Here is a 14,816-nt window from a genome sequence, read left to right on the forward strand (position 1 = left end):
AGAAGAATTCAGCCACACTTCAGATTTGCTCAACACAGTCTTCCTAAATGCCAGCAGCAACCTTGAGTCTCTTACTTCTAGCACTCACCACTGAAGCTAACCAAAGGTATTAAAAGCAGAAAATTTAAGGCAAATAAAAGCTTGCATTCCTAGCTGTGTCTGTTATATGGTATTCTCCTCAGAGCGGGGACTACTACTTGTGTTGCTATACATCAGTGAAGCCACTGATGGCACATACTGAACAATGATGCAATTAGAAATAAAATTTAATTTCTGATGATAAAAAAAACACCTTGTTCTGCTGCAAATCTTTTCATTTAAAAAACTTTTAGGCAGTCAAAATTTGATCTATAGTGTATTTTTTTGAAGTAGCAGCTGCATAATTTTGTCTCCTGTCCAAACATATCCCTCCATTCTTTCCAGATTTGCTGGAATAAGAATGTTAGCATAACAGTGCTGTAATTTTATGCAGCCAATAATGCACGTATTGACTTCTATTTTGAAAATATTTCATGTATGCATCCACCTATTAAAATATTTGCCCATAATTATTCCAAATAATGCATCCAAACAAATTCCCTCCTTAGAGATGGAGATACCCAACACAAATGCTTTTTAAGAATTCTCGATTACTGAATGTTAGATCCCTGTAATTAAACCATTTTTTTTAAAAAATGGTTATCCAACGTAACAGGATAGAAAAACAAAATGGCAAAGAGAAGAACAACATAAAGTACATCACTCACCAGTAACGTGACTTATGATTAACTCATTTTGAGAGCTAGTCAACAAAGTGTTGCTCTGGACTAGCAACATAGGCCCTAACTTTCAGAGGCTGCTGAGCACCCATACCTCTACATTAAAAGTCCTGGCTGCATGAGGAAACTGATTCCTTAGCTATAGCAGAAAAATGTCACTGGCAAAATACAGTATAAAATTATTCCACTATGAATCCATTTCCAAGACAGACAAGATCCAGATTAATAGAATTAAGATCCACACTTCCAAAAATAGATCAGATCTATTTTATTCAAGTACTTAGACTTAGAAAACGGATTTAAGGCATGATACTGTACCCATTATTGGGAGAGTCATCAGAACCACCATAGCAGCCTCACTTAATCTGTGAATGGGGATTCATCACTAAGGAAGGGGTAGGGGAAAGGCAAGGGAGAAAAATCACCTACACATCACTAAAATGTTGGTAAACATCACTAAGTCAGGACATGAGCTTAACACTGAACTCTTCAGGGGCAGGAAGGAATGTCTTATTTGTTTGTACAGTGTCTACCCCAACAGGACTTTAATCCTGACTGAAGCCTGGGCCACTATCACAATACAAATACATAGATAAAATAATATACAGCACTGTTTGCAGAATGTACCATGATTATGATTCATGGCTACATACATTGCACTGTATGATATGGAAGACTAAAATTATTCAAGGAATTCAAAGTCATTAAAGATTTAAGGAAACAGTCATTTTTAAAAACAGAATTAAGTTATTCAAATCGTAATGCTTTAATTTCAAGAGCAACCTCAGGTTGTAAAATACACAAGTGCATCAGTTCTCATGCAATAATGGTTACACACAAGCAAAGCTGCTCACGGAAATTAACATTTCTCTCATTGCTCAATGCAGAGCTAGGAATGTTCCATCCAAAACTACTGAGTTTCACTAGACACTGATTTACAGTACTTACAAGCTATTACTCACGCTACAGCTAAGGTCCCATGTGCTTTTTAATTGAGTTTCAGTGAGTAGACCAAAAAATATGAGATTCATTTATTTCAATGTTAACAAAAATGCTTAGGGAGAAATCTGGCACACCTAGAAATCACTCCCCTTTAGCTACCCCTCTATGTAATAGAACTTTACCTTCCAGTGGAGTGTATTCTTATGCCAATGGGGAGGACTATTCTGACTGCCAATCACCTTAACTGAACAACTGTTAAATTCCCTGAATTACAGCCTACCTACAGTACCACAGATTAAAAGCAGTTACTGTTTCTTATTTTAAATAAAAAAATGAGAAGCCCAATTTTTGCTTTAGAATACTTTCTGAAGTATTCCAAACGGTAGTGATTTCCTTCAGAAGTAATCAGTGGGGAAAAAAAAAGGGGGACTTTCCAACTCCAACAATTTACAAGAGACCCTTTTTTAGGTCTAAAATTAAGAATCCATAGCAGTAATTCCTCATAGAAAGCCTACTGAGATGGGTTTGTGTAAGACCTAACATGTATTGTAATGCACCTTTCATAAATTTACAGTAGTGGTCACATTATTCTACCCCCTATTAAATACTTCATGACTCAACCTTGAAGTAGCTTATCTACTGGGACTGTAATTATGCAGTTCTAATGCTAGTTTTCAAAATACCATTTCATTAAACACTTTATGAGTCACTCATTCCAGAGATTATAACTGTATCAATATTTAGTGTAGGTCACCCGACTGCCCTCCTCACAAAGAGCTTCCAAACAACAGCCCTTCCCCCAACTATATTTTTGGTTTCTGAAAGGGGACAGAAAGCAAGCAGTTGAAATAGACAGCCTATCCCGAGAGCACGTGATATACTCAGGCAGCAGCTGTAACAACAATGCCTTACCAACATGGAGAACATAGTCCTATAGCAGTAAGGATAGAGGTAGGTGAATCACAGAATGACATTTTCCCCACATCTTCCTTACTGAGCCTTCGGTGGAGGAGAGAGAAAGAGGCCAGTTCCAGGCTCAAAAGTGGTAATGTGTGTAATAGCAGCGGGTCATCACTCCATAAGAACAATAATTCTGGGTCAGACCAAAGGTGCATCTAGCCCAGCATCCTGTCTTCAACAATGGAGAAAGCAAGGTGCATCCGAGGGAATTTACAGAACAAGTAATCAGGTGGCTCACTTGATGGTGTCACCTATTCACAACTTCTGGCAAGCAGAGACTAAAGTTACCATTGACAGATCTACCGGTATCTTATATGTATTTATCAAGTTATTTTTTGAACCCTGATCTTGACCTTCACAACATCCTTTGGCAAGGATTTCCACAGGTTGACTGTCTTGTTTGAACAAACACTTCCTTTTCTTGGTTTTAAACCTGATTCCTATTTTTTCTTTGGGTCATCTCTAATTCTTGTGTTATGAGAAGTAAATAACTCTTCCTTGTTTTCTTCACTACCAGTTATAATTTTATAGACCTCTATCATGTCCCCCCTTAGTCGTCCCTTTTCCAAGCTGAAAGATCCCAGTCTTTTTAATCTCTCAGGGTATGTCTACACTACCCCGCTAGTTCGAACTAGCGGGGGTAATGTAGTCATCCGCAGTTGCAAATGAAGCCCGGGATTTGAATTTCCCGGGCTTCATTTGCATGAAGCCGGCCGGCGCCATTTTTAAATGCCGGCTAGTTCGAACCCCGTGCTGCGCGGCTACACGTGGCACGGAGTAGCTAGTTCGGATTAGGCTTCCTAATCCGAACTAGCTACTCTGTGCCACGTGTAGCCGCGCAGCACGGGGTTCGAACTAGCCGGCATTTAAAAATGGCGCCGGCCGGCTTCATGCAAATGAAGCCCGGGAAATTCAAATCCCGGGCTTCATTTGCAACTGCGGATGACTACATTACCCCCGCTAGTTCGAACTAGCGGGGTAGTGTAGACATACCCTCAGTAACTGTTCATACTCCTAATAATAATTTATTTTGCCCTTTTCAGAAGCTTTTCCACTTCCATTTTTTGACAAGCGGTAACCACATCTGCACTAGAGATGTTAAAGACTAGTTGACTATCCGATAAGCAAGTGTGTTGACTAGTTGATTTCCCCACCCCCTTCCTCTTGCTCCCTCGACAAGATAGAGGCAGCAAAGTGGGGAGGGGTACTTCAAAGGAGGAATGTGGAAGTGCCTATGGACTAGTCAATAGAAATTCTATCGCCTAGTCAATTAACCCCATTTTAACATCACTAATCTGCACACAGTATTCCAGATGTGGGTGTATCATGGATTTATGTAGAGGCAATGCAGTATTTACTGTCTTATTACCATTCTTTCCTAATGTGTCTTTCCACACCTTTTCTCAATGCTGCTGCATATTGAGTAGATATTTTTAAAGATATTTTGACACAGTAACTCCAAGATCTCCTCTTTGAATAATAAGACAATTTAGATCCCACCATTTTATATGTGCAGTTGAGATTACATCTCCCAATGTACATTACTTCACATTTATCAATATTGAATTTCATGTGCCATTTTGTTTCCCATTTGTAACTCCTTGCAGTCTGCTTTGGACTTAACTTTCCTTTCTGTATTGGGTTGCCCAAGTAACAGAGTTCCACTCACGAACTGAAAGGATGAGGCACAGCTGGACTTAGCCAACAGGAGGAGCCAGAGAAAAGAGTTCAACTTCCCTCCAGGTGCCTGTGCCCAGGAGGAGAGGTAGAGGCTCCACATGTCTGGAACCATATAAGGAAGGGAGAGAGGACTTCCACCTGCTCTCCTCTCCTCCTTCCCCCCCGAACGGGGGAAACAGGACAAGCAACCCCCGCTCCTGTGCTGCCAAAACTGTTCCACCCAAGGAAGATGGATTCAGCATGCTATACAAGAGACAGGCACCATCACACCCATGTACATCCCAAGTTTGCAAAACAGAACCAGGCACTATCAGAGATCTTTCTAAAGAAAGACACTGAATTAATTTGTGGAACTCCCTCTTGGTTCCCACTTTACCCCTTTTCTTCACTGATCTCCAGATCTGGTGTTATCTCCCCTCGATGAGAAAGAGGATGGTTCAGGCTACAGGGTCTATTCAGTTCATTTGTCCGTTGAGTCTGCCAAAAAGGCTTTTCCATAGTGTGGACATGCACCACCCACCTGCCAGACTGTGAACATCCACAGACTTTCCAAAGCCAAAAGCATCAATGGCTTACAGCCGCCGCCAAGTCTGACAAGATTTAAACCAGTGACAGAGTGCTGAAAGCTTATCCCATCACGACTCCCCTCCAGAAACATTTTTATAGCAAACAATTATGCTGTGTGCATGTTTTTCCTCCCTTCTATCAAGAACACCTTGGATACAACTATTTGAATGCTATTTTGGAGAGGTCTCGTACATATGCCATGCTTCAGAAAATTTAAGTCTTCAGAATTTCACACTTCTCCTCCAGCTAGTTCTACTTGAAAGTAATTTCTACCGCATAAGTAATGTAGAGCTCAATTCCTCCTTGATAAATTTTGTTTAATTAATCAACATGATACTTTTTAGGGGAGGTATTCTTGATAGTTACACTGGAATGCAACTGATATTTGTGGCAGCTTAAAAATCATATTTGACTAAAGCAGCATAACTAAAACTATCAACAGACAATGCAAGTCCTTTTAAAAAAAATAAACTTCTCACAAAAAGCTTTCTGAAAAGCTTGTTAGCTCAGCAGTGTAAGCATTTCAGAAAAACTGATAATGTATGATGCCATTGAAGTCATTTTTAGTAAATATCCATTTCAAACAAAGTTAAAAACATACTCCAGCATATGTTTTTAACTATTTAGCTTTATGAAAACCCTACTGGATTTGAGAGAAACTTACTTTAAATATTTAAGTGCCATATCAATAGAACTCATTGCCAATTCACCCAGCTCAAGCATTTCAACTCAAAGGTGTAACTGATTTTTGAGGTTTATTCATTTTTCAGTTAACTTCAGAGCTTCTTTTGATTAAGGCATCTTAAATATTTATAATATGAGAGTTTTGGCTGATGGAGAAGATACTACAGTGTCAGGGATTCAACTGTAAAACTTCCCATGTATCTATCCCAAGAAGAATTACACACATGCTAAACAATTTTTCATTTTCCTCATTTTTTTAAAATTTGCCTCTATATCCCAACATTAACATTCTTTATAAGACAAGATAATTTGGCCTACCCAAATACTAGTTTTACTTTTTAAATAAACTAGAAGTTTGGACAAAATTTAGTAGAAACCTGGCCAGATTTTGTTTCTTCACTTTTGAAAAGTCAATCGTGTATACCAGTACAAAAAGGGAAGTTAACAAAAGATAGTTCTAATCTTATTTAAAAAAGACAAACAAACAAACCCTGAAATTGTTTTCTCTATTTTCCACTACACCATTCTCCTGAATTGGTTTCCCTTTGTTACTGCAGCATCTCACCTTCAGCTGTAAGAGTAGGTGAAAGGCCTCCCATAATATAAATGCTAATGGACGATGTGCAAGCAAAGCTAGCCAACACTATTAACAGTACTATTAGTAATCTACTCAGCAAGCACTATGTATCTGATAGCTTCTAAACATGAGCTGCTTTTTTGTTGCTGATAGTCAGCAGTCAAAAGCTTTTCCAAACAGCAGTTTTAGGGGAGAAAGAAAGGGCTTTGTCTTACCACATTCTGCACACATCTACCATAGGAATGTTTGTTGCCAGATCGACCCAAAAAATAAATCGAAAGGTGATTAAACCTTCAACTACTGCGTTTAAGTTGTTTGGCATAATTAAAGAAATACAAAATAATCCATAAGGAAGCTTATTAATATATTAAGACGCTACAGTTAGTTGCAGTCCACTTAAAAAAAAAAATTCAGCACTAAACTGGCTATCGGTAACTTTTCTGGTGGAATTCAAGCTATGAGTCTTAACCAAAAAAGCTCTAAATGATTTAGGGCTCATTCATCATGAAACTACCTTGCTCCTCATTCAACATGGTTGAAGTCAGCAGAGATATTCAAGCTAGAACCAACTCAGTTTAAAGGGGCTTAAAAAGGGGATTGCTAGCTGAATTATTTCTGTGAAAGTATGCTGGTTTTAGAATTCATCCCCTCTGTCAGGGGTCTGCCAGAGGTTGGGCACACTCCGAAAATTCCTAAACATGCCTGTCCTAATTCACATGGTGGTTCGTGGAATATCACTTCTGAGGGAGATAGTTTTTATATTTAGTGGACACACTTTGGGACTGCAAGTTTTGACGTGGGCAGTGCAGTGATTAATCTGTAGTGTATGGGCCCTTGGAGATCAATAATCTACTTCTGGGGGGCTGGTGAAAGCTGGTTAGCACTACAGAACCACGGTTTTCTATCCCGGGTCCGCAGATCCATGGAGGTCAATGGACTATGTCTAAGATTTCCAAAGGGAGCCACACTTCAATTTGAAAGGTCTTAGGGGCCCGCAAAAGATTGAGAACCACTAGTTTCATGTATGCACCAGAAGCTTAGGGTGGGAGCAAAAAATGTTAATATATAATTTTAAAAAGAAAAGGACTTTTGTAACTAAGCAAAGTGGCCTTGCCATACTTTTTTCATCTGAAACACCTAATCACAGCTTATTTCCGCCAGCTGTCACCCTGTTTGGGTTACATCAGGGAAGACAATGGCCTGTTCACTTCCTATTGATTAACAAGTCACCTCCACTTGTGTGAAAATTGGCTTAAGCTTTCTGACAGGCTCTCTCTCTCTCCATCAGTTGAGAAGTTTCTGTAATTTTCACCCTAACTGAACCGTAAGCTTTTATACCCGATGATTCCTGAGACACAAAAACAAAGGAATCTATGAGCTTGCTGCCTAAGTGCTGTCTCCCCTACCTTATACACTTTACATTACACCAAATATGCATTTTATTAAACAGGCCCTTGGTGTGCAGCTCGAAGGCTTCCTATGTGGCAAAAACATCAGCATGATCTGTTTCATGTTCTTTTCAAGTTAGCATTTCCTAGCTCTCTCCCACATGGACTGAGTTGGGGAAACCCGTCACACCATTTTCTTTTTATACAGTGCACAGGATCTGTACACATGACACCTGGATAAGATTGACTGCCCTGTTCCTAGTGCCCCCCCCCCCCACCCCACACACACACACAAATACATCACAGCATAACAATGCTATCAGGCTTCTGTATCTAACACCAGCACAGCTGCTCTAGAACCAAAAGGAGGAGTGGTGTTTTATCAGAAACTGAAGCGAGTTACTGTATCCTTCATTCCCTCTCATTTTAAGAGGAGCAAAGCCAAGGGACTGAGGGGAGAAGTCATTTTAAATACAATATTTAAAACCACTACTAAAGCTTGAATTGTCTCTTCATGTGATACCTATAGCAGAGGCAGAAAAACAAGGAAACACTATTCAGAGGTGCAGGAGAGCATATCCCAGAGGGTGCAAGACTGAACTGCTTACTAGACTATTAACAGAAATCCCACGATTTACACTGGTTGCAATCACATTACAGAATCTTTCTTTGTGTCTATTAATGGCTATACAATTGCTATGATACCCATACTATAATTTTAAACAAGTCTTGAAAGTAACAAACATACCTGGCTCCAAAGATGTCCTTTTTCGCTAGATCAATGCCAGAAACAACCTTAACTCTGAGGAGTCGAGACTCGTCCTAATAAAATAGGAAAGAAAGGAAAAAAGTGTTTTACTTATGCAAATATAAATGTTCTTTGAAGATGTTCGATCATCATTTCCCAAACATGAAAGAACTGTCAGTGTCTAGATGGCAGAAGTCCGGACTATTTTTCTATCCTGGGTTAAATTCTGAAAGCCTTATGAAGGGAGCTCTACAGTTTGGCTCCGGGAAAATAATGCCAAACCGATACATGAAGGGCACTAAGTCCAGCCATAGCAAAAGCTGGCAAGAATAAGTAACTGCCAGGGTAGTGAAAAGGAGGAGGCAAAGAGATTATTTGCATATCAGGGCCATCTGAGATATCAAATGATTCAGAGAATTTCTACAAGAGTTTCATGCTTCTTGGATTTCAAGTTCACCTCTTCAATACAAGGTCGTATGATTTTGAAAATGACAACATATATTTTGGTATTAAGTTTTCAATCCAAATAAATCACATATCTAGCATGAGGAAGCAAAACACAAACAGCAAGAAAGATATAAATATGGTACAAAAAATGTAAAGTATTTCTATTCCCTCCCCCCAGATTTCCCAACAGCAAAGTAATAAAACCAGTGACTCTCAACCAGGAGATACATGTACTTCTGGGGGTAAACAGAGGTCTTTCTAGGGGTACATCAGCTTATTTAGATATTTACCTAGTTTTACAACAGGCTATATAAAAACACTAGCAAAGTCAGTGCAGACTAAAATTTCATGCAGACAGGATGAGAAAGGAAGCAATTTTTCAGTAACACTGTTGCGACATGTATTTTCACGTCTGATTTTGTACAGAAGTAGTATTAAGTGAAGTGATACTTGAGTGTACACAAGACAAATTTAACTCTTGAAAGGAGTACATAGTCTGAAAAGGTTGAGAACTTAAAACCTTAACACTCTGCCTTAAAAAATATTGTGTTCTGTTAAAATTTGTGTGCAGTTTCTGAAAATGCACGTTACCAGCTCATTCACCTTACAGCAGTCTGATACACTTCACTGTCTTCACTTAACAGTACAGATCAACACGGCTTTGTTGGTGCACTGTATTTTGGCCAGCCTTTTTTAAATAAAAAGGTTCTCACCAACAATGAAAAGAATCCTTTCAAACCTTTCCTTAAAGATACCCTCATCTGCAGTGATGCCTACAGAAACTGTAGTAACAGGCTGCTTGTGTGCTAAGGCCAGTCTGTCATACTGACCAATATTATCTCCGTTTCCTTGTACCCCCATTTGCCTGTAGCCACATCTCATCTTAGGCTGCAAGCTTATCGAGGGCAAACACTTGGGGAGGACAGTTCTTTGTGTTTGTAAGCCATCCTGGTGCACGATTAAGGCTCCTAGAGTGAGTGAGTGAGTGAGTATAGGGAAATGCATGTTCAGAAGCTTCGTGAGGTAGCCAAGTTAGTCTGTACAGGATAAACTTAGAAAATAACAAATGGTCTGGTAGCACTTGATAGTCTAATAAAACATGTATTGTGGATGGTATCATGAGTTTTTGTGGGCACAGTCCACTTCAGATACAACTCCGGTCATCTGAAGAAGTGGGCTGTGCCCACAAAAGCTCATGATCCCATCTACCTGTATTGTTAGTATATAAAGTGCTACCAGACCATTTGTTGTTTTTTTAAGTTTATAGGGAAATTGACACACTTTACCAAGGAGAAGCCCAGCAAGAGGGCCATAAGCCCTTCTTTATGAGAAATAAAATTCATATTTTATTTGAAATTGTGACTATTTGAATTTGACTGTTATGTGTATCTTGGTGAGAATGTTTGCACCGCTGCATCTGTGTGGGATGGAACAGCAGCTCATTGTTATGAGTTTGCCCTATGCCCAGCTAAACTTTGCTTGGGGCCTGACTTACTACTTGTAGGTGCTATAAGTAAAAACAGGTTTGAGAAAGATCCCATTGAAACTTGTTTTGCCAACACAGGTGTCAACTGTGCCTTTTCATACAACCCCTTTAGGTGAAGTTATTGGAGCTGAGACTCCCACTGCTCATAGTTTGTTCAGAAAGTAGTCAATTTATCACAGGTTTGTACTATCGTGATCATATTATGCCTATTCCATTTGTTTTAGATAGCTGACGTAATGGATGGACTCACTTTACCTGCATTTAAGACTTAAACATCATTAGGAGAGCCAGAGGTCCATTCTAAAAGCAGACAAGTGGTTTATCTGATCCAAAACTTTGCCTCTGACAGCAGAGTATGTCGCATGCTCCAAAGGAAGAAACTTGGAAGAGGTTGTGATAGAAATGTAGCCGTGTTAGTCTTGGGTAGTTGAAGCAAAATGCAGGACAATGTAGCACTTGGAAGAGGTTGTTATTGTATAAAAACTAGCAGAGAAAACACCGTTATAAACCCCCTTATCTCAATACTTAGGATGCCTCACAACCAGAAGCTTGAGGATTTATATGCCTTCTCAAGCTTCGGTTTTGACTTATTTTATTACTGTGGATTTCCAACAGCACTCCCAGTATTACCACTGCCCCAAAGAACTTACAGTTTGAAAAAGTACGATCCTTGCCGCTAAAACTCACCGGAAAAGTAATCAAAACAGCGGGCAAGCAAGTAACTAATATACAGTGACATTAACAGTTACTGAACTGGGTTTATTTTACATACCCTCTTTTGTTTTCAAGCATAGAGGTCTCTATAGTTTTCTTCAGGAGAGACTTCAATTGAAAACATGTGGTGCCCTTCCAGACAAGTGCAAGACTCTTTCATGCAAAGGGGGCAGGCAGTGAAGAATGCCAGGAAATAGTTGAGAAATAAATTGTAATGAAAGGGCTTGTGGTTGGAAACATGGGAGAGTCACACACCACTTTATAATGAAAACTCATTACTGCTTAATTAAGGTTTCCATCATGATATCTGAAGTCATCAGAGGATGGTGTTTTATGCTGGGGTGGTATTTTGCCCCTCCTTAAACAAACCACTATAAAGTAGGGATGTTAAATTGCATTTAATCAGCTAATCAAGTATTCGATGGAATTTCCATCAACTATTTGATTAGTTGATAAGTGGGGAACTGCAGAGCCACAGCGGTATTAGCTTCCAGCCCTGGGAGCTAACCCCGTGGCAGCTCTGCCTTTTAAATGTATTAAGAGCCAGGCTCCAATGCTGCAGCTCTGCTTTTTAAAAGTAGTAAGAGTTGCCAGGGCAGATGCACAGCATCTGGGACCAGGAACTAGCCGGAACAGCTGATTCCTGCCACCACTACGCCCCTGCCCCTCCCTCCAGTGGAGACTGTGTTGGGGGGGGGGGGGGGAACTGGCTAAACCCAGCTCCCGCTCTTCCTCACCAGCTTCCTCTCTCTGATGGAACATAGGCTTATCAGGTAGTCGACAAGTCACTTACATCCTTACTATTAAAGTATCATTCCATTTAAAGTTGTTTTGAAACTCTCCACAAAAGAGGGAAAGTTCAAGTCACAGATAGGGTTCAGCACACCAATTCAAGAGATCTGCTGAACTGAAGCTTTAAATGCTTCACTTAGATTTTTTTTTTTTATGCTGCATTCAGCTTTTCTTGGCATAATTTTAAGCAGACACATGAACCAAAGTACTGAGCCATGAAACAACATATAGTGCTAATGATGCACTCACACTGGTGTGCCCATGAGAAAAAAAGGTCTCAGACTTTTTCCATCTCCTAAATACAGGCAGTCCCCGGGTTACGTACAAGATAGGGACTGTAGGTTTGTTCTTAAGTTGAATCTGTATGTAAGTCAGAACTGGCATCCAGATTCAGCCGCTGTTGAAACTGATCAGTTTCAACAGCGGCTGAATCTGGATGCCAGTTCTGACTTACATACAGATTCAACTTAAGAACCCCAGGCATCCCCAAGTCAGCTGCTGCTGAAACTGATCAGCGGCTGATTCCAGGAAGCCCGGGCCAGGGGCTTCCTGTAGTCAGCCACTGGTCAGTTTCAGCAGTGGCTGACTTGGGGATGCCTGGGGCAGAGCAGCTGGGGTGCTGCCGGGTTGGTCCAGTAGCGCCGAGGAGCGGCGCTGCGGGACGAACCCAGCAGCGCCCCAGCTGCTCTACCCCAGGCGTCGTGGGCAGAAAAGCCTGGTCTGCTGGGGTGGGAGGTACTAGCTGCGCCCCCCGCCCCCCAAGCAGACCAGGGAGACACAGAGCAAAGCCGCGGAGGACGCCCGCAGCAGGACAGCCCAGGCGCACCGCGGCTGTCCCGCTGCGGGCGTCCTCCGAGGCTTTGCTCCCTGTCTCCCTGGTCTGACCAGCAGACCAGGGAGACGGGGAGCAGCTTTTCTCGCCCCGGAGGACGCGGGCGGCGGGACCGCGGCTCATCTGGGCGTCCCGCCGCTCCCATCCTCCGGGGCGAGAAAAGCCCCGTTCGTAACTGCAGATCTGACATAAGTCGGATCCGTTTAACTCGGGGACTGCCTGTAGAGGGAATATTTTATAGTTTGTGCCACGTGACATTCTAGACTAGCGGAGTTGACTGAAATCTTATGCTTTGTTCCCTAAGCAGCACAGGTATTGCATATAGCTGCACTTGCTGAATTTCACATAGAAACATGAAACCAGTTTTTAAAAACTTTAGTAAGGTCCAACATGTTTAATTATACTGCATTTTCAAACAAATCACAACCTAGTTCAGACAGTAAAATATTTTTTATAATCCTATTGTTTGCAAGGGGCAAGGTGAACTTTGTATTACATTGTAGCATATTTGCTCCTTTTTTTTTTTTTTTCCAAATGAACATGAGGTTAAAAGTTCTATGTACCGAACAGAGGAGCAGAAATAATACAATACTGGCAATTCAAATTAGTGAGCTTATCAGTTTGCTACCATCTGAAATACTATTATCCTCCTAGGCAGGAACTGCAATAACCACTCTTACAGGGACACGTGCAGTTCTTCTGCGACTGCCACCAAGTTAAAGGCCTGATCAAATTCTCTTTGAATTCAGCTGATGTAGCTCCATTTGAAGCCAATGGGAAGACATCTGACTAAGAAAGGGTGTACTTTGTGTTAATTTGAACTGGAAGACTCTTTTTTGGTACCACATGATATTCAGCATAGAAGAAATTATCAAATGTTTATTAACCTGATTTACTGCCTCTGCCTTCATCTCCTCAATAGAGGTGGTATTTTATAGTGTGCGCCAGATGACATGCTAGATCAGTGTTCAGTAAAATCTTATCCTTCTACCTCCTTCACACTGAGGATTCATGTCCATGGAGTTTTCCACTCAAGCTTGGCTGCGTCTAGTTTTTCCGTTAAAAGTATTTGCGCAAGAGAGCGTCTATACTGGCATGTGCCTTTGCACAAAAGATTTGCTTTTGTGCGAAAGCATCCGTGCCAGTGTAGACGCTCTTGCGCAAGAAAGCTCCGATGGCCATTTTAGCCATCGGGTTTTCTTGCACAATAAATTGACGTGGCTGCTTTTGTGCAAAATCATGCCAGTCTAGATGCAGCCAAAGTGTTGTGTCACCATTCTTCCTGAATGCACATTTAAAAAAAAAAAAAAAAAAAAAAAAAAAAAAACACACACACTTTTTTCATTACATTGCTTCCAGGTGCACCTCTAAAAACCCATGTTCCAAAAAAGGCACCATTCCATAAAGGAATGCACTTTTAAGTAATAAGAAGTTTTAAGTAATATATGACAAAGATAAAACAATAGGAAAGTCATTTATAAGCAGTGTGTGTTTTGAGGCAGTTACATACAGGCAGTCCCCGACTTACGCGGATCCGACTTATGTCGGATCCGCAGTTATGAACGGGGCTTTTCTCGCCCCGGAGGACACGGACTGTGGGACCTCGCAGTCCTGCTGCCCGTGTACTCCAGGGCGAGAAAAGCTGCAGACCAGAAAGACGCGGGAGGGGCTGGGGCTGCGGGGCAGTCCAGGCGCGTCCGGGCTGTCCCGCTGCCGGCTTCCCCTGAGGCTTTGCAAAGCCTCGGGGGAAGCCAGCAGCGGGACAGCCCAAGCGCGCCTGGGCTGCCCGAGCCCCTCCGCGGCTTTGCAAAGTCTCGGCGGAAGCCGGCAGCGGGACAGCCCAGAAGCGCCTAGGCTGCCCCGCTGCCCAAGCCCCTCCGCGGCTTTGCTCCTCGTCTTCCTGGAGACGCCACAGCAGACCAGGGAGACACGGAGCAAAGCTGGGGAGGATGCAGGCGGGACCACGGCACATCTCCACGGTCCCGCCGTCCCGGTTTCCCTGGTCTGCTGGGGGGCGCAGCTAGTGCGCCCCCCAGCAGACCAGGCTTTTCTCACCTGGGGTAGAGCAGCTGGGGCTGCTGGGTTGGTCCTGCAGCGCCACTCCTCGGTGCTACTGGACCAACCGGGCAGCACCCCAGCTGCTTTTCCCCAGGTGTCCCCAAGTCAGCCGCTGCTTAAACTGATCAGCGGCTGACTACAGGAAGCCCGAGGCAGAGTTCTCTGCCCTGGGCTGCCTGGAAT

The 14,816-nt window shown here is 42.0% G+C and overlaps 1 protein-coding gene across 5 annotated transcripts in view; it reads right to left on the reverse strand.

Annotated features, from left to right (window-relative positions):
- NEDD4L (NEDD4 like E3 ubiquitin protein ligase) overlaps positions 1-14,816 on the reverse strand; it is a 296,429-nt gene that overhangs the window by 216,604 nt on the left and 65,009 nt on the right. For all 5 annotated transcript variants that reach the window (XM_075932622.1, XM_006116559.4, XM_006116558.4 and 2 more), the window contains exon 2: positions 8,305-8,378. Coding sequence is in view for 3 of the 5 variants with exons in the window: in XM_006116559.4 (XP_006116621.1) it covers positions 8,305-8,378 (74 nt within the window). In the remaining 2 variants the exon portion in view is untranslated. The remainder of the gene's footprint in view (positions 1-8,304; positions 8,379-14,816) is intronic.

This window comes from Pelodiscus sinensis, chromosome 6 (assembly GCF_049634645.1).
Source record: "Pelodiscus sinensis isolate JC-2024 chromosome 6, ASM4963464v1, whole genome shotgun sequence".
Lineage (NCBI taxonomy): Eukaryota > Metazoa > Chordata > Testudines > Trionychidae > Pelodiscus > Pelodiscus sinensis.